This window comes from Corythoichthys intestinalis, chromosome 15 (genome assembly GCF_030265065.1).
Source record: "Corythoichthys intestinalis isolate RoL2023-P3 chromosome 15, ASM3026506v1, whole genome shotgun sequence".
Taxonomy (NCBI): Eukaryota; Metazoa; Chordata; class Actinopteri; order Syngnathiformes; family Syngnathidae; genus Corythoichthys; species Corythoichthys intestinalis.
Window position 1 is genome coordinate 7,571,312 of NC_080409.1, and position 24,386 is coordinate 7,595,697.

The window sequence follows — 24,386 nt, forward strand, 5'->3', positions numbered from 1 at the left end:
GTCTCTGTTTTCCGCCATATACATATTTTTTTAACTTTATTTTAACTTATCATTATACGTACGAATGATCCAAATCGCTAATACGTTTTGAAAAATTAAAATCCTGTTCAATTAATTTTTTTTTTTCACCCAGATATCTCAAAGTAACACATTTTAGAGCTGTAATTGCAATACCGTGATATTTTGGCTTAAGGTTATCATACCGTCAAAATATCATACCGGCACGTGCCTAGTTGGGTTGCGTCAATCATGTGACGTTTTGCGCCCCACGCAGGTGTCTTGCCAGGCTACGGGCTCACTAAATGTAACTAGTTAGCATGGCATTTACTTCATTAGGTTTACGGTCAATGGCGTTCAGTGGGTAAAATTCATTGAAAATAATCAGATGTGGGTGGTAACTCCAATACATTTACTTGAATAACAATGTACTTCTAAGAGTAGTTTTATTAAGCCATATTTTTATATATTTTTACTTGAGTAGATTTGTGAAGAAGAAACGCTACTCTTATTCCACTACACTAGTCGTTACATTTTTTCTTTTTATTATACATCCAGTATTAGATTTTCCTTTTATTTTTGCAAGTGATCATTCCAACAAGGGCTCTACCAGTTTCACCAATGAGACTCGGTTGGCAGAGCGAAACCGACGATAGCATATTAAAGTGACATGTGCCGATTACCGGTTTTAAAGGTATTCAGTGGTATGAAAAGGTCACGGTTGTGAAACCACAAAAATTTTCTGTCATGCCGTCCCAACAGTATTAGCTATTTTTTTATGTCCCATAATGCAGGGAGAAATTCCTCACTTGCAGCATCAAGGCTCAACCCACCCCCCACCGGTTTTTGCCCAGTGTCAGTGAGTCAGCTGTGCTTCACGACGGCTGGAGGAGGTGAAACTCCTGAACCTTTTCCCCCATCGAAGAAAACGAAATCGCTGGTATACTGGAATACTTCGGCCATAGAAAAGTTACACTTAGAGGAGGAGGGCGAACCGAAATGTAAAACATGTTTGCGGAGGGTGCCTGCCGAGGAGGCAATACCTCTAATATGGTTTCCCCTTTATACAAAATGAAAAGTGAGTAAACACTGTCATTAACGTTTCCCACCAGAAACGAGAGTTAACTCTATCATATTTGGTCTGTAATCTAATAACCTCCCGGCTCGATTATTGCAACTCACTGCTCTTCGGTCTCCCTAACAAGTCCCTCAGAAACTGCAGCTCCTCCAGAACTCAGCAGCACGCCTCATCACTTGAACCCGCGCAACACACCACATCACCCCCATCCTCCGTCAACTTCACTGGCTTCCCGTCAAACAAAGAATCAATTACAAGGTCCTCATCATCAACTTCAAAACACTCCTTGGCCTGGCCCCTGCCTACCTTTGCGATCTACTCCGTTTAAACAATCCAACCCGTTCACTTCGCTCTACCACTATTCTTCCCCTCTCCGTCCCCCATGTCCGTCTCTCCACTTTTGGTTCCAGAGCTTTTAGTCAGTGTGCCCCCCAGCTCTGGAATTCCCTACCCCCTGATCTTCGCAGCATATCTACCCTATCACTTTTCAAATCCAGACTGAAAATACACCTGTTCACTCTTTCTTAGCCACCATAATCCGTAGCTCTGTTATATTTCTATTTCTTTTTATTGTGCTCTTAATCTTTTATCCTTTTAATACCTTTTTATCATAATGTGATTCCCTGTCTCTTGTGAAGCGTCTTTGTGTGGTTTGAAAAGCACTCTAGATATAAAATGGTATTATTATTATTATTATATTTAGTCTAGCGGTGGTAAAACGTGTTTTTTTTCTCTCTGGCAACTGTCTGTGTTGAGAAAGAATGTGTGTATAAAGTCAACATGATAAGAGTCATAAACAGGTGTTTTTTTATGGAAAATAATTCAGTTATTTTTGTTGGATGGTAATATTGTTGAGCTGTGGCTGTGTGTTCAGGCTCACAGCATTTATTTTAATTTTATTCAAAACATTTTTTATTTTAACTTAACATTATACTTATGTTCCAATTTGCTAATGTTTTGAAAAATAAAAATCCAGTTATTTGGAAACTTTTTTTTACCCATAATATATCTCAAAGTAAGACTAGCAATACTTGCAATACTGCAATACTGCAGTTGCAATACTGTGATATTTTGGCTTAAGGTTATCATACCGTCAGAATCTCATACCGGCACATGCCTACAACTGCAACAATAATCACATGGCTCCATTACACCAATCAGACTCAAGCTTGCCATTCTATAACCATGCCAGCCTGTTCAATCAAGTGGCGTCTTTAAAGCGCTGCAAAAAATATATAAGGTAACACTTTATAATAACTATCCGTTTTACTAGTTAATAGATCATTAGTAAACTGTTGATAAATTAATTATTGTTGATTTGTGAAGTATTTGTTAACAGTTTGTTAAAGGGTATGAAAACGCAAAGGGGGTGTGAGACATCAATAGAACCGTTATGTGCCAAGATAACAAATATTGATAAAGTTAACAAAAAAATAAATCACATTAATGAGCAATTAGCGAAAATAGATCGAAAATGACGAACATTTCCGAAAGTGTTCCGGAAACAGCCAAATGGGGCGGAGACGTCATAACAAGGAAACAAAAGGTCGAGGCAGGTGCCATCGTTGTTTATCGACGAGAGAGTTGCCTTCGTGTTTTATCAAAAAATCGCTAAAATGGTTCAAACCTGTCAGGCTATGTGGTTTAAAAATAGCCATTTGTCGCAATGTAGTACCCATGAGTTCCCGAATGCGAGAAAAAGAGCTGGACTACACAGACAATGAGTTAAGTTCGTCAGTGCTAAGAGGGCTAATTTTGCAGACCCAGCCTCCGGCACGGTTTTGTATGATGCGCATTTTACACCTGAAAGCTATACGAACTATGAGCAAATGAAATCAGGTTTTGCTAAGAAATTGCTGCTGAAAGCAGATGCGGTGCCCGGTGAACGAGGACAATGACTGGCTCTGATGAGACCACCTCACCACCCCAGGCAAAGCAAAGGAGGGAAATGGCCAGAGTGAGTACTCTTTTATAATAAAAAACATATCACGCATTGGATATAGGACTGGACACATGTATAAATTATCGCTCGTAAAATATATAGAACAAATCCTCTAATCCCATTCATATTTGTGTCGGTTGGCAGAGCGAAACCGATGATAGCATATTAAATGATAATTATTCTATACATTACTTTATTTTGCGGTGAAGGTGTATCAGCTTCACAAAAAGAAATGCAAAACAAACCATTCGGTGATTCTGTTGCCGCCGGTGTTTCATCAGTGTGATTGCTCCCCTCAATGATCCTTTCATTAGGCTGCATTGGCTTTTGTTTGGGCTCAAATTGATAACCCAAAACACCAAAGAAAGGTTCATAACTCTCCTCGTCACCATTAGAAGAATGTTCGTTACGTCGGATTCGTCGCTGCAAATAGAAACAAAATTGTCCGCCATCATCGCCGCCTTTCAGTACTAAGCACTGAGCCGGTTGTTTCCCTATAGTGACGTCACGCACACAATACGCTAGATTTCCGGCATCTCGGGGGCGGGTCCTTTTAGCTTGACAATCGACCTAATTTCTATCATTTTCTTGGTGTTGCGATGTGTGCAATTACACGAAGTGGCATGATATGAATTCAAAAAGGCATGCGCTGATGGATAAATGATGGAATATTAGCATTTCCCCATGTGTTGTCATACCCTTTAAGCATTTACAGGGTGTTCTTAACCTAAAAAACAGTTTGTGTAGAAACGTTTCAAGTTTTTGTGTGTAACGTTTGGCATTTCTATCTTTTCAGGTAAAGAAATGCCGTTCACTTCAAAAGAAAAGGCATTTTGATAAGGCATTTTGCAGGCAGCGCTCAAGTTGCACATTTAAGAAAATCTGCCATAGAACCAACAAATATTTGTACTTTTCTTTGTATATTTAATCAATAAAACTTATGAGCTTCAACATAAAGTGTATATAGTTTTATTAAGATCCATCAACTAGCATGGGCATTCAGAATGGGGTCAACCATATTGGAACACCCTGTAAATGCTAAACAAACTGTTAACAAATACTTCACAAATCAACAATAAATCATTTATCAACAGTTTACTAATGATCTATTAACTAGTAAAACGGATAGGTATTATAAAGTGTTACCAAATGTAAGTATATGACATAGGGCGCTGCCTTCAACATGACTCGAAAATGCAGATTTTAAACTCTCTCCCAATTTATATTTGGCACAGATTGACCACGGAAAATCGAAAATATGATCCTTTTAATTTCATAATAGGAAATGTTTTCTCCACTAGAGGGCTCTTTAGACCAGGGGTCTCCATCTGCCGGACCGGTACCGGTCCGTGGCACATTTGCTACCGGGCCGCACAGAAATAATAATTTAATAACGACCGCATTCTGGCCGAATTAACCCTGTGCCCCTGCTTAACACACCAATTTCTCTGTCTACTCTAGATATAATACTACGGGATAGATTACAATGTTGTCATAGAAGTCCATTGATTGGACTGCTAGCAGTACATCTTGTTTGTGTATATAATATATCTATGTGCGCTTGTCCTCGATAGTATTACTAGGCCGCGGGCGCAGCACCTTTGTTCCCGGAAATAATTAGCCCCCACACGAGCGAAGATAACTGGAAAACAGACGTCTTTGGAGATATTTTTACGGCGAAAAGGGCACCTGACGAGCCTACAACCTCGAAGACCCACGAACTACGAAGGAGTGGATTTGTGACCCGTTTGTGAATAAACAGAGAGATCGCAAATGACGGCGACCTTATTAAACGTACATTTGAGACAACAGTTCTACCGAGGTTCTGGATTAAAGTCATTCTGGAATATCCTGACATCGCGACAAGAGCATTGAAAACCTTGCTACAATTTCCAACATCGTATCTTTTTGAAGCGGGCTTCTTAATCAATGTTTAACGACAAGGCGAAGTCGTTAATGGTGAGCGCGGTGTGCAGCTGTTGTGTGCAGCCTACATGGCAGGATGACTTTGAGAACATTTCTACAAGTCCTACCATGATCAAACGTAAGTTAATATTCCTTTCTTTCAAGAAAGTTTGTAGTGTTTACTTTGGAATCGCTGCATTTGCGCATTTTGCGGCTATGTTTAACGTTACGCACATGCGCAGAACCGCATCGTTGCAATTTTTGACGGGTTGCAAAATTTGTCAGAACACCGGTCCGTGAAAAAAAAAAAAGACCCAAATAACACCGGTCCGTGGTGCAAAAAAGTTTGGGGACCCCTGCTTGAGACGAATGATGTTTCATTTACGTGTTTTTTTTCTTTCGTCAGAATTCAATGATTTTTTTTGTATTTTTTGTATTTTGTATTTTGGCTTAATGTGGTTGTGTAATAGGTTACAGTGCAGTACAATAAAACAGTTCATATACATAACTTTGAACTGAGACAAAAATACCATTGTTTTTAAAAAAAAAAAAAAAAAACGAACATTGTAAGTAGTTACTCACAATGTTACTCATTACTTGAGGATTCTTTTCACCAAATACTTTTTGTACTTGAGTAATTTTTTTTGGATGACTACTTTTACTTGAGTAATACAGTAGTACCTCTATATACGAAGTTAATTCGTTCCAGGACCTTGTTTGTAAGTCGAAATGGTTGTATGTCGAGCAGGATTTTCCCATAAGAATACATTATAATTCCATTAATTCGTTCCACAGCCCAAAAACTTCAACTAAATCCTTAATAAATACTGCTGGTACTATTACAAATGGTGGTTACACATATCAAAACAAATGAATTATAAATACATCAGAATAATAATATAAATAATAATTCCTGTAATAATGTAACGAATCGGCTTTTAATGTGGCAGACGTTTTTGCTGTACCTGAACGCACCGTGCGGCTGACGTGACAGGGCGGGAGCAGTAAGGTTGAGAGCTTACTTTCACTTTCAATGTTTTCTTGAGAACACCCGTCAACTGCGGTGGATAGTAGGCGTTTTGTGTTGGATAAGTTCTGAAATAAATGACGAAAACCTGACGAAGCTAACGATTTTACCACATTGATAATTGTCACCTCAAATTATAAAGACTGGCGAACGGTGGTCGAAGAAGCACCGTGGAGATTTAGTATTGAGCCAGTTTACGGATGCGCACCCCACGCTCATATTTTTCTATAATTTGCATCATCGTTTCAATGGTAAGTGTCACCTTTTTCCTTGTTTAACCACCTGTACCAACCGTTTTGAAACCTGTGTTGATTTCTCTCACAAGAAAATCCACCGTGCGTTTGTCTGTGGTGCTGTCATGTCGTCGGATGTAGAAACAAATGGCGAGTCAAATTTTACGTCGGATGTCGATAAGATTGTGTGTCGATGTGATCGTATGTCGAGGTACCACTGTATTTTGAAGTAACGCTACTCTCTGAAACAAATGTACCGTTTTCCTTCCAAGTGTGTATTATCATTGGAAGAAGTGCGGTGCGTGCTTGTTTGTTTGGACATAACTTGGTAGCAGTTTATGGTGTTAATTCTGACCAAGTGTCTCCAAAGCGGTCCTCAAGGGCCCCTGTGAGTCGAGCGCAGACAATTTAACCAATGAGGTTTCTGCTAAAACAAGCAGTACATGACTGCAATCAATTGATGACACTTGAAAGACACCAGATTGGTGAAAAGGTGTCATATTGGGGGCCATTTACATGGTTACGCAGCGACACCAAGATGCAACAATTGTGTTGCGGAATGGCCTCGCCTTTATATGGTGGCAGCAAAAACGGAAGGCGAAGACGCAAACCTTTGATTCCGGGCTCCAAAGTGGAAGGATTCAATTGTGGGGCCTGCTCCGCAACCAAGCTCTCGTGCCGATGACATCAGCACTTGCACATGTCACTTTGGGCGTGCGCAGCGCTGCTACTAACATTAAAAACAACAAACATGGCGGAATTTAGGCTTTAATTGAATGTTTTCATCATATTTTTAATTTAATTATGTTTAATGTCTGCATTTTTGTGCCTTTTGGAGAAAAAAAAAAAAAAAAAAAAATGCCATAACTTGGAGTGGGCGGGTAAGTTGGCTTCCAGGCTGAGGAGGTTGATGGTGTCAAGGAAGTGCATAACTGGCTGTCGCCATGTAAATCTGCACTGCCCCCTAAGGCCTGGCATGAATACTACATTGTTTTCACACGGAATTGCAATATCGTTCGAATGGAGAAGGAACCATATAAACGCAAACGTAAAATTTGTCAGCCCCTTGTTTTCTTGGAAGGAAATCCTGCACCAACTGCCTTATGTGGGATAGTTTGAACACCCCTGCTTAAGACAGCCCTGCTCCTATTTAGTTCTGGTATGAAATGGGATTTTCATAGTTTGCACACATTTTTCAAAACGTACTGTATGCTGTTGAAATTTGATTTTTTTTTAAACTAAAATATGACTAAGTAAGACTAATAAGTATTTTCATCCAAAAGACCAGCATGAAAATGAAAATACAGTGGTACCTCTACATACAAAGGTAATTCGTTCGAGGACCTTGTTTATGAGTCGAAATGGTCGTATGTCGAGCAGGATTTTCCAATAGGAATACATTATAATTCCATTAACTCGTTCCACAGCCCAAAATCCTACACTAAATCCTTAATAATACTGCTTGTACTATTACAAATGGCAATTACACATAGCAAAACAAATAAATTATAAATAAAAATCGGAATATAATAATAAGAATAATAATTTCCATAATAATGTAACGAATCGGGTTCTAATGTTGCGGACATTTTTTGCTGTACCTAAACGCACTGCGTGGTTGATGTGCCAGAGTGCGGGAGGGAGGACTAGTTTCACTTTCACTTTAAATGTTCAGCTGCGGGAGACACTAAGCGTTGCAAAACTTGATGGAATAAATGACTAGAAACCTGACGAAGCTGGCGATTTCTTTGGCAATGTTACCACAATAATAATTGTCACCTTAACTTATAATGACTGGCGAACTGAGGTCGGAGGAGGACCGTCGAGAGTAGACATTCTACGGCCTACGGTAGAGCCAGTTCATGGATGCGCACACGACACTATTATTCCTAACTTCATTTCAATGGTAAGCATCACCTTTTTCCTTTTTTTCACCAGCTGAACTAACAATATTGGAACCAATGTTGATTGCTCTTACAAAAAAATCTTCCGTGAGTCAGTCTTGTGGGGAAAAAAAAAAAAAACTGCGCCGCTGTCATGGATCGTCGTACTTTGAGCATGTCGTCGGATGTTGAAACAAATGGCAAGTCAAATTTTACATCGGATGTCGAAGCGATCGGATGTCGAGGTACCACTGTAGATGCCAAAAACAAGACAGTCGAGTCATACTTTGTATACCAATAGGTCATCGATATGCTCCCCCTACCAAACATCTATAATTTGTTAACTAAGAGAAGACCACTACAAAAGTGTTAATGCATTGACAGCGCTAGACGTCCAATTTGTTTATAGTCAAAATGGACTGGACATGTGGCCGGTGGCGCCGTCAATGGCAGCCATGACATTCTATTGCTTACCCTCTGAAGTCGAGGGATTTTTTGGCCATATTGACATCGCCCGGCTACATAAATTCGTCTTCACACTCTAGAGGCGTTCGCAAAGTACATGTAGTCCCCGTGGTGACGAGTCGACATACCCGACGTGATTTCGCCTTGACGACGACAGAGTTCTGTCCGCTATTTTATCTCCAGTTGTTTTTTTTATTTTTAACAATGTTGACGTTTATTTTGTGATGCATGCTTTTATTTTGGCGTGGGAAGCATAGAGCGGGTAGTACTTTCACACGCGAGTAAGAGCGCATGTACATATGAAGAACGTATTTGCGGGCACACGAAGAAGTCGCACAGCTGAGTGAGAGAGAGAAGGGAAAGAAAGCCTGCGCGCGCATTTGTTGCTTGTGGAGCATCCACAGAGGCAACACCTGTATATAACACTTTTTGTACTGTTTATTATGCGTTTTAAATTGTGGTCGAATACTTGGGGCGAGTTGATGCGATTGTTTATGATGATGTGCGGACGCTAACTGATACGTGCTAATTGTTTGTGTGGATTGTCATTCCAGCAGCTTTTTATAGACACAAATTTGAATTGCTGTTATGGAAGATTAAACCGATTTAATTTCGTTTTAATTTTTGTTTCATTCTGCATGTGTTGACGTCATTAGGCAACTGTATAAAGTGAGCAAACCAACCGGACGTCTGACATTGTCATTTCGGAGCTTAGCTTGCAATCTCGCTAGGACTTGGCTCCAACGTCTTGGCAAGGATGGAACAATGACGTATAACACATGTTTTTGGATTGTTATTTTTAGATTTGGTGGGGGGGGGGGGGTAGTTAGGGGTATTTAAACGGTTAATTCAGCCTAGGGCTGCAGCTATCGAATATTAGTCTATTAATCGATAAACTGGTTAGTTCGAAAAATCGAGTAATCGGATAAGGAACATAAAAAAAATCAACATAACATGAACATCAAACGGTATAAAAAAATAAATAAATGATCTAAGTACAACAAAAGAACAACTGGCTATCTTACAAAACAAAAGTCTGCTAGCTTAAATGCTATAAAATGCTACCTTTTTTTTTTTTTTTTTACAATGCTCTTAACAAATGGTTCAAACACATATTCCCACAAAAAACGGCTAAATATACCTATGAGCTAAATTACAAATGCATTAAAAAAAACATTAGCTCAAACAAAAACTGAGCTTATGTTGGTCTTAACAGGGAGCAGCTGGATTCAGCCATGTGAAATGAGTCGTGTCATATTCACTGTTGCCACTAGCAGGCAGTGTAACCACCCAAATCAATAACACTAAATACAAACACTTTCCAAACAAACCATTCAAACGCCACTTTAATCGAATATTCAAAGCAGCAAAATTCAATTTGAATTTTTTTTTTCCTAATCGAATTACACGAGTTAATCGATTAATCGTTGCAGCACTCATTCCGACATATGCGGAAATTCAAGTTACGTCACCAGAGTAGGAACGGAACTCATTTGAAACCCGGGGACTACCTGTCGAGCACAATCCAGGCTGGATTGGAAACACTTGAGGCCCACTTACCCTTGAGCAGCGGCAAGGGCGTAAGTTCGATGGGTTTGCCCTGCGAGCGAAACTGGGAGGAGCTCTGCGAGCGCTTCTGCTTGGCCTTTCGGACGGACTTTCGGGAAAATCCGTCCACTTTGTCCACGGACGGGGGCGCGGTGGCTGCCGAGGACATCGCCCTGTCAGGGAAGAAACAAAAAAAAATATAGGAACTTAAAATTGCAGCACCTGAAATAGACTCACGTGTGGATGTCAAGTGTACGGCCCGCGGGACAATTCATACTCTGTGTACATAATTGCGCGCTTTTATTTTGACGTTTGCCTTGTAAAACCACAGATTTTTTATTTGCACGACTGAGTGCGTACATTGGTTCATTTGACCCTTCCCGGTCAAAATCAATTGGACGATTAGCCGTATCAATGGCAGCCGATCCGTTAACAAGGAAGTCGTCCAAAATCCCACAAAATCAACACCCAGGTCACCTGGAAATGCCCAAAATGCAAACGGCAGTGACCAATGAACAGGAAATATCTTAAAATCAACAGGAATTGATCCAAAATGTGCAGGAAGTGCCCCCGAAATGCCTCCGGTCAATGACTAAGATGAATAGGTATTTTTGCCCAAAAAAAAAAAAAAAAAAAAAAAAAAAAGGCCAAGACAAAAATGAAAAATGGCTGCCAAAAACAACACTGGGCACCTCCCTCCCTCTTCTAATGGATTGGACGTCTATGCTGTCAATGGCAGCCAATGACTTGAAATTAACTTCCTCTGACTAAGAGGCAATTAAGTATCTCGAGTAGACATCCAAACCATTTGAAGTGGCAGTGAATTAAAATGGCTTCACAAAGTGCAAGCGGCTGTTTTGACGGATGGCAAAACCCGTGTGTCGTCACGGCCCGGGATTAGCCGCTCAAAGATCCCGTGGTAGCACATCCTTTCGTCTGTCCTTCCGTCGCCACGACGACAGCTCTCTCCCCGTGCGACGAATCGGTCGGTCGGTCCACACGGGAAAAGCGCCGCCGACTCGTCCGGGAACAAACAATGAAAAAAGATCAATGATGTGATGAGGAGGAGGAGGACGGCAGCCATTTTGACTGGGTTCCAACGAGCATCCCATCCAAATGGGCCGACGGCATCGTTAACGAAAAGCAGAAAACGGCTTGTGTCGTCAAAGGCGCTTTTTCCCGGCCCCCCTCACCTGTGCGGAGGGGCGGCGCCCTCCCCGTGTATCACCATCAGTCTCTCGCCGTCGCAACGGACGCCGACCGACCGGCGATAACCACAGCAGACGAACGACGGGACCAAGGACGGCGGGAGGGAAAGGATGGACGGACGTTTGCGAGGAAGAAAGGAGAAAAGAAGGCACGGCGCCGCCACCGCAGGAGCCTTTTCCTCCTCTGGCCGCTCTTACATAAGCAGCCTGATGACATCACACCAGCTTACAGGGAGAGGGAGGGAGGGAGGAGCCAGGGATTACACCAGGAAAAGAAGCAAGAAAGCGCCGCAACAGACGCTAACCTTCACATTACACCTGAAATCTCGTTCAGCGGATGACATTTCCACCCACAAAAAAATAAAAGTTAAATTCCAAAACGCTACTTGTCCTACACTTTTTATCCAAATCACATTATTTACACATCCAAAATTTCAGGATGTTGAGGAACACCAGACTAATTTTTCTTGCGACAAAAGCGTACAGTTGCACAAAAATATGCCAAAAACTTCCCATTCATTTATGAATTAACAAAATTCGCTATTCCATAGACGGGTAGTCCTGTGATCAACAGGAAGTGACCCTGAAAGGCCCACAAATCAACAGAAAGTGGCCCACAAATAAAAAAGTGACTCGTTATCAATAGGCAGTGACCCTTGTCGCAACCCAATGTGAGTATGAACAGGATGTGAGTGGCACATGCATAGTACATGCACAAGCTAACCGTGCATGCATTGATTTGCTAGCCTGGTACACCAGACTCACCGCTGTTGCAGCTATAGAGTCTGGCGACCAATGAGCGGATCAAATTTCCAGGGCGGAGCAAGCCACAGCAAACAGCGCAGTGGACCAATCAGCGACGGGCAAACGTGATGTTGATAAAGCGACAACTCGCGCGGAACGATCGGAGAAGTTTATTTAACATGGCTAGCGCAAGACAGCCTGTTGTCAATGACTTGTGTCTATGTGTTTTTGTTCATTTAAAACTGATTTTACCGTGGTTTGGAACATATTCTCGGCTCTCCTGTTCGTCATCTGTGTTGTTGTGGAGACTACTACCGACGCGGAACAGTGACGTTGCTCGTTAAGAACACGTCATGCAAATAAACAAATTAGATTGGACGGTTGATTTTATTTCTTGGTCGAGAGGCCGTTAATGGGCTGTGTCCCAGACTATTCTCACAGTGTTTGAAAAATACAGGGAGATCAGTCTGGCCGTGCCAGGCAATTGATATGCGACCTTTTTACGACAGTTTGGGTATGTGATGTGTTTCGGCGATTTTTTTAAACAATGTTTAATAATACTTGATAACAAAACTAGTACGAATAATAATGGCAGTAGTTCGAGTTATTTAGAGGGGAACAATATATTTACGCTGCTATATAAGACGTACACTGACTTTTACTTGTGTAAGAGTCATATCATTAATGTCGTCCCATGGAAAAACAATTAAATATCTGCGGAAATGTAAGGGGTGTACTCAATTGTTCATAATCTCATACATACAAGCACAATTTAACAGACTCACATCTTGTCAGTAGTCACATTTGGTTGTGACAAACCTGAAATGCCCGCAAATCAACAGGAAGTGACCAGTTATCAACAAGCTGTAACCTGTTAACAGGAAGTTACAATGAAATGCGTGAAAAATCAACAAGAAGTGACACCAAACAGAGCCCAGATCAATAGAAAACGACACTAAATTGCGAACAAATCAACAGGAAGGGACGTGATATCAACAGGAAGTAACTCTAAAATTTCTCCAAATCAACAGGAAGTGACCCGATGTACCAACCATCACAGCAAGGCTACCGTGACATTTTCTAGTTATAGTTTATTGAAATGAAAATGCAGTAGCCTTAAGAGGAACTACATGTCCCATGATGCTTTTGTGCAAAACAGCAATGATCTCTCTGCAATATCTCTCACACCTATTGATTTATTTTTGGGGGGCTATAATATAAAAATATAGGCTTGTGTTTATTGTGTTTTCGTGGGAAAACATCTAACCTTCAACGGGAGGTTGTCATTTGGGCTGCTTTTTCCTCGCCTATGTTGAACTATTCCAATAAAGTGCTCAGGCCGAACTTGCGAGCAAGCGTGCGTCTTAACGTGAATGGAAGCAAATGTCAACTCGCTATTAAATCAATTTGTGTATCCCATCACATTAAAGGCACGTAACGTCCACATTTAGGACGAGGAGATTGCAGCCTGCCGGGCTCTTTCCGGCCGCTTTGGGGCCTTCCCCTTCCCTTTTAGGCTTGACAGCTAGCCGCTTAGCACGGTTAGCTCCCCGTTTCCGCTTCAGTTCGGAAGCGCATATCCCAGGCATTGATTAGAAAGCGTGACAGCAAATGTCACCCGAGAGGCGAATATTTTGCTGGCTGGCGGCGGCTGCCGCGTAAGCCGTACGCTAAGCTAAGCGGCTAACCCGCTAGCTAGCAGCAGCGGGTTAGCTCGAGCCAAACTAGCCGTTAGCACCTTATCGTCCTCGGCAAAGCAAAGGCAACACACAAAACGCAAACAATGACAAATACGTCAAACGCACAATCGAGTAAGTGGGCTTCCAATAAACCGGAAGACTTTACCTGGGCGGGTTCGGACGGTCACCCATCATCCCAGATGCAAAAACCGAGGCGGAGCGGAGCTAATGCTGCTAGCGAGAGCCGACACACTGACGCTGGCTCGGGGGTGGGGGGCGACTCAAGCCCAGGCTGGACGTGCCGTCCCGAGTCCCGACAAGCCGCTGTTAGTTCCAACGGGAGGGGGGTGGAGGAAGGGGGCTACTTTACCTTGATCCGGCGGCGAGGAGTTCTCCTATGTTTGCAAATCTAGCGGGCCCTGGGGGTGGGGGCGGCTAAGTGCGGGGAGGGGGGGCTACCTCCAGCTCGGTGCGGACAGCCTCGGCTCCCAGGCGGCGGGTGGCACAATGTCGGCGCTTCCCGTCCTCAAACTCCCATCAAGAAGGAAGGCCAGGGAGCGCTATTCCATTCCCCCTTCCCCTTGGTTTGGGTTCCCAAAATCGTGACGGCGGCGCTGCGGATGCCCGTGTCCGGCTGCGGGTGTTCTGTACTCCAATCCGGGTTGCTCGCTGCTGCTGCTTCTTGTCACCTATTGTCAACAGCACACCGCACACATAACACGAGCACACTAACTTGCTCGGCAGGGGGAGCAAAGGAGGCGTTGCGCCGTGCTCATTGGCTCCGGCCGGCGACCAGCGTCCTCGCCATTGGACTGGAAAACACGTCTGTCAGACACTCGGGCGGGGCCGGGCACTGACGCCGTCGCCTCGACTAGACCTCGGAGTCGGCTTGCCAGCGGGGAACAAACCAAGACAGAAAGGCCAGAAGAGGGACGGGCGGCCACCTTGAATGTTGTGACGGAGCGTTTGGGACAAACGCATCCGCTGCGTAGGTCTTCTCTGGCCTTTGACGGGTGACTCGGCCGAGCACTGCCGTGCTAGCCGGCTAACGCTACCCTCGCTAAGATGTTAGCTTTAGCCGCCAGATGAAAGCAAGGAATACGCTGACGTCATTCACGTGTATGACAGTGGCAGATAAGCGTTCCTCACATAGATATCATATATGGATAGATGTCTGACGTGAGGACGAGCGTCGTGATTTGTCCGCCATTTTGTGTCGGGGCCGTTCGCTAAAAATAACTTGGTGGGTCAAGTGTGTACTTTGAAATAGCGACTTTTTTTTCACGAACGACATAGATGCGGTACATTAACAGCATATTTCAAAATGAACGTTTTAATCCGGCCTAAATTTTAGTCACGATAATGCACGTAGCGTCGTCAACGGCAGCCAATGAAACACATGAAACAAACAGGAAGTGATCAGTTATCAACAGGAAGTATTGTGAAAATGCCCAAAATCAATAGAAAGTGATCCATAGTGTACCGTGTGTGACTCTGGGATGCCCCAAAATATACATGAAGTAACTGGTAAATACCCTAAAATTACAAGGTAGTAAGACAAATTAACCTTTTGTCTTCCAACGCACTTAAACTGAGAGGACTGCCATTCACAGTCACCATTCATTTATTGTCACTGGGCAAGAGGGAAAAAAAGAAAATGGCCATTGACAGTAATAGACGTTCAGTTTTTTCCAGTCCAAATGGATCGGTGGTCAAGTGTAAAGTTGTATCACGTTTGTTGGTCAGTATGGTGGCTTGTTGGCACGTCTGTGTTTTTTTGTTGCTGCGGATTTGAGTTTGAAGGCAGAACTTTTGCCGCCCTCCGCTTTCCACAGCGAGAGGCGTGCATCCTCCCCGCCGGTGAAGAGTGCCCCCCGGCCCTCATCCCAGGCGAAGCACCTGACGGTGGCGGCGTGCCCCCCACGCAGAGTCCCCAGATGCCTGAGCCCGTTGACGTCGCACTCCATCAGCAGGACGCTGCCGTCCCGGTCCCCGCCCGCCACCAGCAGCTGAGCCCGCCCCTCCAGCCGGGCGCCACCCAGCAGGTAGTCGGGGCCCCCACTGTCTGACGTCACAGTCAGGCGACGCGCGTCAGGGCAGTCCAAGATGGCGTGCGGTTGTTCCAAGTCCAGGTCCCACAGGCGCACACCCTCGTCGTGCGTGAGACACAGCAGGCGCCGTCCTCCCTCGCCGCCCCAGCATACGGTGGCTACCGAGGACCCGGCGTCGCACGTGCGTAGCAGCGCCTCCTCCTCAGAGCCCCGGCGCAGGTCGAAGACGTTGACCAGGCCATCGGTTCCGCCTGACGCCAGCCGGTCCTTGTTGCACGGGTGGAAGCGCACCTGCGTGACATCGTCACCGTGCGACTCTGAATAGACACCCAGCGGCGCCGAGCCGGCCTTCCTGCTATCCCAGAACACCAAGAAGCTGTCTCCACCCTCCAGCTGAATGGCAAAACAAAAAAAAGACGTATCGATCGATTGCTGGTTCGGTCGCCGGACATTAAATGAATAGCGTGAAAGTACCGAGGTGCCGGCGCAGAGCAGCGCGTCGCCACAGCTCAGGTCGAAGCTGCAGAAGACGTGCGATGGGTCGCCGCGGAATAGCTGGGCAGTGTCCGTCCCCGGGCGGCGGACATCCCAACCGCGGACGGTCCCGTCAGCTGACGCCGAGTAGAGGAGGCCGGACCGTGTGCGAGCGAAGGTCAGGCCGCACACGCGCCCGGTGTGACCGCGATACTCGCCAACGGGACGCAGCGTGGCCTCGTCGTGCAATCGCAGCGAGCGGTCGCAGCGCGAGGCTGCCACCCCCACCCCGCTTGAGGGAGGCAGCGCCACGTCCAGCACGTAGGACCGATCGCTGTCGGAAATGCACCCGGCTGCCAGAGACAGACGAGCCAGTTTCTCCATCTTCGCATCACCTGAAATGCAAAAAGATAAAAAACTAGAAAATGCGATTCCTGGAGAACGGTCACATAGCTGTTATGGTTCGTATATTGTCACCTGTTAATTTTGAGGCATTTCCATGTTATTTGGGGGCATTTCTGGGCACCTTCCTGTATATTTTTAGGGCATTTCTGGGCCACTTCCAATCATTGGTCACTTCTTGTTGGTTTTGGGGCACTTTAGGGTAACTTCCTTATTTACACGTTGGCTGCCATTGACGGCACTAGACGTCAATTCCATTTTGACAAAGGGAGCGAATGTCACTGCGGACACAAAAGTGAGCCAAGTGCAGTAGTGCACAAACCTATGGTTTCACAGCGCCATTTTCAAAATTAAAGCATGCAAGTCCGTATGTACAGCAATGTTCCCTCTAATTTTTCATGTGTCTGAGCAGACACACTAGCTCCCTGAGCACACTGCGGACCATGGTGAGCAACATCAGATGTGTACACGGTGGCCACACACCAGTATCGTGCCTGTTCAAAACCTCGGATCATAGCAAGTTGCATGGCTTATTGAACGAATGAAATTACAGCAGCAATTTTTATTATTTTACTTTAATTATAATTGATTTGGGCCACTTAAAATGAAAACGACCAAAATCGTGTTGTTCATGAGATATGTACTATGTTATATGTGCGAGTCCTGCTTTGGCCTGGGTAAGGTCCAGTTGTGGCATGGGTGAGTTAATAAATAACACAAAATGAACAACCACAATGGGAGTACAGTATGTCAAACTCCTACATTAAAACTACTCAAACAGTAAAGACACTTAAGATTCCTATTCCCTGTGTCTGACCAGCTACACGGCAAAAACACCTTTAAACAAGTTAAATTCCCTTTTTTTTCAGTGTAAATCTACTAGAAAAAAAGTGAAATTATCTGCCAGTGCTTCAAGTAAATTTTGCCAAGATTTCTTGGGAAAAAAATAGCTAGCTGAGCCCTCGTGAGTAGGGATGGGAATCGAAATCCGATTCCACTTCGGAACCGGTTCCGAGTGTTTCGAGGCCTCGACATCACAATGAAAAAGCCTTAACGATCCCTTTAACGAGTCCTGAAGACGCATATTGCTTCGTGACTGTCTTGTTGTCCAAATGCATCAAACTAGCATGGCGCCAAGAACCACTCGCTCCAAAGTTTGACTACACTTCACCAGGAAAGAGTGTGAAAATGAAAGGTTACGACGGGTAAGCACGAGCATTGCAGCCATAAACATAACAATGACAGCACGTAGGTTCAAACGCTTGAAAGTGTGTCTTCACAGTACAAAGTCCCGGCTATACAGTTAGCTAAACTCCCAAATGACGATGCAGAAGACGTTGGTATAATTTGCTGACTTTATTCAACCATCACTTGAAGAGTGAAACTAAGAATAGAAATGAAACAAATCAATTTCGTCCCCAATAACAAACAGGTTTGCATCAAAGTAAATCAGCGATGATTAGCTGCTAATAACAGTATGGTTAGCATTCGTTCGCTAGCATTAGCACATCGTTCAAACCACTACACAACTGGACTTAAGTGTCCGATCGCGAGTGGAAACACAACAACAACAACACAAAAGATGATACATACAGGCGTTGCCTCTGTAGATATTAACATTAACAAAGAACGTAGGCTCGTAGAAGTGTTTCCCTCTCTCACTCACTTGGATGCGGCATTTCTTCTTTGGGTGTATGCGCGCTCCAGTGGTCCTCAAACTGCGGCCCGCGGCCCAAATATGGCCCGCCTCCACATTTGGTCCGGCCATTTTGAATTTTTTTTTTTTTTTTTTCTCAATCGTGTTATTTATTTTCTGGCCTTTTCCTTGAAGAATTCAGAGAGGGTTATTTGGTTATTATCTATTTGATTAATAGTGTTTTTATTATTAATTATTATTATTATTATTATAAAGAATCCAGAAAGGGTTATTTGATTGTGGCTTTCTGAAAAACAATAATTTTTTACATTTATGCACTTCTGCAATCGTCACACTTTTTCTGTAACAAACTGACCCCGGCCCCTCATCAGAGAAGGGAAAAGTTATGTGGCCCTCACAGGAAAAAGTTTGGGGACCCCTGCTTTAACACATATTGCCAAAGGCAGAACAAAAACCTATCTGCCTATATATATATATACCAATATTTTTTATTTCTATTAGATAAATGTTTCAGTAAAATGTTACACATTCTTGTGTATTTGCCACTTATTGCCACAGTTAACATTGAGGCTTTGGGCCTCTTTTGATCTCGTTGTGAGTTTGTAAGGTTGCGACTTCCGATTAAACAAACTCGATGCCAATCAAAACGTTTGTTCTTCTTTTTTCCCAAATTAGAATCGATAAGAGAATCGATAAAGAATCGAATCGTTAAGCAATATCGATAATGGAATCGGAATCGTAAAAATCCTATCAATTCCCATCCCTACTCGTGAGGATAAGTGGCTCAGAAAATGAATGAACATAAATAAGCTTAAAATTCTTATTTTAAGCAATAAATTAGTATAATGTTTAAAAAGCTTTGAAAGGTCAGAAATGTTCTTAATTATAGAATAGCTATTGTGCAAAACATTGTTTGTTACCCATAAACTAAATTACGAATGCATCCAAAAAAATCATTAGCTCAAACAAAAACTTGGATTATATTGGTCTTAACATGGAGCAGCTGGATTCAGCCATGTGAAATGAGGCAGACTAGAAGGCAGTGTATCCACTCAAAGCAATAAAAAAATTCAAACACTTTCAAAATAAACGATTACAAATCCACAATAATAAACGAATACTTGAAGCAGCAAAATTTAATTTGAATCTTTTTTTCTAATCGAATACTCAAGTTAATTGATTAATCGTTGCAGCACTAAATTTGATAATCAATTTTTTCCCCTTCTGCGTCCTTGTTTGTGTGTAATGTTAGGCAGCGCAAGAGCAAGAGAGAGAGTTCACTGCCACAACTGCTGCTGCAACTACTTCTGCTGCTGTTGGGTTGCTGAATCAATATTACTTAATGTCCAGAGTTAGATTGTCTTTTGTGTTGTTAGTTCAGTGTGCCTCCATTAGAGGTGAATATATAAAGCCAATTTTTTCTTTGTATTCTTTGTTGATGAGACGTAACTACTAAGCACGGAGCGCTAAGCTAGTTAGCGATTATGCTAATTAGTGTCTTACGTGTCTGTTTGTATTGTGTTTTGGAGAAGCATATTAGCACTTTAGTTAAGGCTGATTTATGAATCTGCATTCCTGTGAGGACGGAATTGCACATTCGAAGTTCTGCGTCAAGGAAATGCATTGCTCTGTAATTCACCGCCATGCCACTAGAGTGGTGTGGCTTTGTCCATAGACTTAATGATGATATTGACGGGGCCGATCAATAGGGGCCCTCATTGTTGGCGCGGCCGTCAAAGCTGACCGAGTGGAATCACAGGCAAAGAGCTGTTTTTGTTGAAAATTCTTGTGAATAAATGCTTAAATCCCTGAATTCTTTATAGATATGAACGTAAAACAGTCTCGATTCTTGGTTAAAAGCAACAAACAAACAAAAAAACGTGCAGTTAGCATTTATATTATGTAAATATGTCAAGAACGATGCTAGTCTGTCAGTCAATGTCGCGGCCACCATATGTAAACAGAGCTTTCCCGGTGAAAATTCTTGTGAATAAATGCTTAAATTCCTGAATTCTATATAGATATGGAAGTAAAACAGTCTCAATTCTTGGTTTTAAGGGGGAAAAAAACAACAGCCAGTTAGCATTAATTTTACGTAAATATTGCGAACTATGATGCCAATGCATTAGCGGCTAATTTTTCCCATTAATATTTTTCACGTTTCAAAATGCATGCATGGTACGAAAAATATAATAATTACCTTGAATCCTCGGACAAATCACTCCTGAGACAATCCTTCCTGTTTGTATGCGGTACAGTTTTCGTAGTTTTTCAACAGAAATCCATAGAGCTGGGAATCTTTGGGCACTTAACGATTTGATTCGATTATGATTCAGAGGCTCTGATTCGATCATAAAACGAATATTGATGCACCCCCCTCCTTTTTTTTTTTTTTTTTTTTAATGTTTTGAACATTAATTCCAAAATTGTTCAAAAATCCTCTCAGGCTTAAAGGGTATGAAAACACTAAGGGGCTGTGAGATATCAATAGAACCGTTATGTGGCAAGATAACAAATATTAATAAAGTTAACAAAAAAATAAATCGCATTCATGAGCAATTATCGAAAATAGATCGAAAATTACGAACATTTCCGAAAGTATTCCGGAAACAGCCGAATGAGGCGAAGACGTCATAACAAGGAAACAAAAGGTCGCGGCAGGTGCCATCGTTGTTTATCGACGAGAGAGTTGCGTTCGTGTTTTATCAAAAAATCGCTAAAATGGTTCAAACCTGTCATGCTATGTGGTTTACAAATAGCCATTTGTCGCAATGTAGTACCCATGAGTTTCCGAACGCTAGAAAAAGAGCTGGACTACGCAGACAATGAGTAAAGTTCGTCCGTGCTAAGAGGGCTAATTTTGCAGACCCAGCCTCCGGCACGGTTTTGTGTGGTGCGCATTTTACACCTGAAAGCTACACGAACTATGGACAAATGAAATCAGGTTTTGCTAAGAAATTGCTGCTGAAAGCAGATGCGGTGCCCACCTACACGCGCAACCACCTAAATGTCCCAAGATAACAAGAAAGAGGACGATGACTGGCTCTGATGAGACCACCCCAGGCAAAGCAAAGGAGGGAAATGGCCAGAGTGAGTACTCTTTTATAATAAAAAACATCACGCATTGGATATAGGACTGGACACATGTATAAATTATCGCTCGTAAAATATAAAGAACAAATCCTCTAATCCCATTCATATTTGTGTCGGTTGGCAGAGCGAAAACCGACGATAGCACATTAAATGATAATTATTCTATACATTATTTTGCGGTCACGGTGTATCAGCTTCACAAAAAGAAATGCAAAACAAACCATTCGATGTTTCCCAGCCGATGTTGCCGGTGTTTCATCAGTGTGATTGCTCCTCTCAATGATCCTTTCATTAGGCTGCATTGGCTTTCGTTTGGGCTCAAATTGATAACCCAAAACACCAAAGGAAGGTTCATAACTCTCCTCGTCACCATTAGAAGAATGTTCGTTACGTCGGATTCATCGCTGCAACTAGAAACAAAATTGTCCGCCATCATCGCCGCCATTCAGTACTAAGCACTGAGCCGGTTGTTTCCTTATAGTGACGTCACGCACACAATATGCTAGATTTCCGGCATCTCGGGGGCGGGGCGTTTTAGCTTGACAATCGACCTAATTTTGTCATTTTCTTGGTGTTGCGATGTGTGTAATTACACGAAGTGGCATGATATGAATTCAAACACGAAGTGGCATGATATGAATTCAAAAGGCATGCGTTGATGGATAAGTGATGGAATATCAGCATTTCCCCAGGTGTTGTCATACCCTTTAACCAAACTACTATTTCAGTATCAAGTTAACATATAACAGTACATATACAAAAATAACAGTAAATAAAAAACTCCAGTCCCCATTCTGTATTAGCAGCTTTAAACTACATTCAAATAATTTAATGTTGTGAATCAACTGTTACAGTTGTTAAAATTGCCCCCTTTATTCCACAATTTCCCTTCTGTCTACTTTAGGCAAAGTTTTAAAACGATTTCATCATTTCGCATCTCTATTCAATAATACATGTTCCAACATCGACGTCGCCTGTTATTTTGCATCTAGTTATACATATATAGGATATCTACTGTAGCCGTATGTTTGTGGCAACTAGCAACTGGGCGTTGTTTGTAGCGGCTGTCAGGTATAATTGTTTTTTTATCTCGCGGCATGAGTTAAACATGATATTTACTCTCGGTCCGTTCCTCATTGTGTCTCAAAGACCGCGCTGACTGTGTTTTACTTCCACTTTACCTGGTATAATTCAATCATCGGAATTTGGATATTTGTGAATCGTTCTCGAATCTTCCACGGCCGAATCGCGAATAATCTAAGAATCGGAAATTTTGCACGCCTCTAAAAATCCAGCATAAGATCGCTGCGTGTTTGTGAATAGCTCATCTTGATGTGGGCGGCCACCTACTTGAATGCGAGGCACAGTGCATGACCGATCTGACCCGTCAATCCCATTATGAAGTCTATGAGTCTACTAATCGTACAAATAGTCGGCTGACTAATCGGGAGAAAATGAGTCGTTTCCGACAGCCCTAGACGTGACGTCACGATATTATGGAGGTGCACGTCAGGCTACGGCGTAGGATCGTTAAATCGGGTCTGCGTTAACGGCATTGGTCCACTGTCCCCGCTACGCAGAAGCATAAATCAGCCTTTATTGTTCGATAGTTGTCTTAATTTGTATTTATAAAGAAACCACACAGATAACCACTTTATATACCAGCTTAGTCTCCTTTCTACACAAACTCCCATCCAAACTTTAAATTGTCATACGAGTGTCGTGTGCTTTGAAATTGGATTTAGATTGTACCAGTATTTATCAACAACTGTTTTGATAAAGAAAACGGATTCATTATAGTCTGCCTCCTCCTTATTTTATGTTGTTTAGTTTGTTTAAAGAAAATACATGAGTCAGACACAATTTATATCAGCGTTCTGACCAAATCCTAAAAAATGTCAATCACTAGAACTTTATTTGAATTAACATGACTTTTGCCTTGTGTACCGAGAATTTCTTTTAATGCTTTTTACGCAGAACCTTTATTAAAAACTTTAACAAGTTTTATGTACTTAAAACAGTTGTTCTAAACTACAGTTAAGTCAGAAAGCTATAATAAAATATTTTTTAAGGAAATAAATCATCCATTTGGTCTTCATTGTTACTTGCAACATGCCTAAAATAACTTCAAGTTAAATTGTGAAGGTAATTAAAAAATGTGACATTTACCAGAATCGTTTAATTAATCGTCTGATTAATCGATTTTTTTTTAATCGTTAGTTGTAGCCAGCATGAATGAGCTACAATGTGACCGTCGGGTTAAACCAACCCCGCTAGGTGGCCGAATTGGACCCCACGTTTGACACGCCTGGTCTACATCATCAGCATATACCGAAAAATGACAAAATACCAAAAGAACAAGACTTATTTTGTTTACGTCCACGGGCAAATTTGATGACATCGTCATGTAGAAAACGCATGAAGCAACTACTAAGGTAGGTTTAGTACCTAGTTTTCAGCACTGTTGCTGGGAATTTGAAAACATGACGCGCGACTACTTACCTCGATGACTTGCTAAGATAGCAGATAAAAATAACAAAAGTTGACTGTGGAAAACTGTCAACTGGTCTCCAATCCAAACCCAAAAAGGTGAAGTCAAACGCAAACTGCGCGTGACGGATATCATAAAAAGGCAGGATGTCTAATGGCGGAGCCGGCGGCGGAATATACGGTCGCCCATCTTGCGTCGGTGGTCGGTTTGGGCGTGCTCTACTGTAGCGGATGAAAAATGCAAATCAGGCGGCATATCAAAAATCGTTGTCAATATTCTTAAGCATGGAATTAAATGAATACATGAAAAGGCAGGCGTTTGAAAACGGAACAAATGACGACGTTGATTGAATGGCCGACAAGCGAGAACGCCGCGTTCCCTTTAGCGTATCTGACATGTAGATTTCTACATATCTAAGTGTGTTGCACTCATTCCCGTCCGGAAAAGCGGAAGAAGGAAGTTTCCGAACTAGTGCTGTTCGTTTAAAAATTAGGTAATAATACAAATTT

General features: G+C 42.6%; 2 protein-coding genes across 7 annotated transcripts in view; both read right to left on the reverse strand.

Annotated features, from left to right (window-relative positions):
* LOC130930767 (serine/threonine-protein phosphatase 2A 56 kDa regulatory subunit epsilon isoform) overlaps positions 1 to 14,384 on the reverse strand; it is a 37,836-nt gene extending 23,452 nt beyond the window's left edge. The window contains exons 1-2 of one of the 4 annotated variants that reach the window (XM_057858859.1): positions 14,169 to 14,384; positions 10,091 to 10,251 (exon numbers count right to left, since the gene is read on the reverse strand). In XM_057858859.1, the coding sequence (XP_057714842.1) occupies positions 10,091 to 10,247 (157 nt within the window). In that variant the 5' untranslated portion in view covers positions 10,248 to 10,251; positions 14,169 to 14,384. Of the gene's footprint in view, positions 1 to 10,090; positions 10,252 to 11,271; positions 11,497 to 13,875 lie in introns of those variants that run through there. The other 3 variants (XM_057858858.1, XM_057858856.1, XM_057858857.1) reach the window with 3 other exon arrangements.
* A 547-nt stretch (positions 14,385 to 14,931) lies between these two features.
* Positions 14,932 to 24,361, reverse strand: wdr89 (WD repeat domain 89). Of its 3 annotated transcripts, none has more exons than XM_057858863.1 (3): positions 18,230 to 23,882; positions 16,235 to 16,629; positions 14,932 to 16,153 (listed from the first exon to the last, which is right to left on the reverse strand). In XM_057858863.1, exons 1-3 carry the CDS (start codon positions 18,402 to 18,404, stop codon positions 15,452 to 15,454), a joined length of 1,272 nt encoding a protein of 423 aa, XP_057714846.1. In that variant the 5' UTR covers positions 18,405 to 23,882; the 3' UTR covers positions 14,932 to 15,451. The 3 variants fall into 3 exon arrangements, with proteins under 3 accessions (XP_057714846.1, XP_057714844.1, XP_057714845.1); XM_057858862.1 differs by lacking the exon at positions 18,230 to 23,882 and adding exons at positions 23,889 to 24,098; positions 24,180 to 24,361 and having other exon boundaries at positions 14,983 to 16,629; XM_057858861.1 differs by having other exon boundaries at positions 14,932 to 16,629.
* Between the last annotated feature and the right edge of the window lie 25 nt (positions 24,362 to 24,386).

Excerpts from the sequence above, each read along its gene's own strand:
- wdr89 (XM_057858861.1), bottom strand. The coding sequence starts at position 18,404 with ATGGCCGGACCAAATGTGGAGGCGGGCCATATTTGGGCCGCGGGCCGC. Across the intron at positions 16,630-18,229 it reads TATCTACAGAGGCAACGCCT|GTGATGCGAAGATGGAGAAA; the intron begins GTATGTATCATC and ends TTTGCATTTCAG.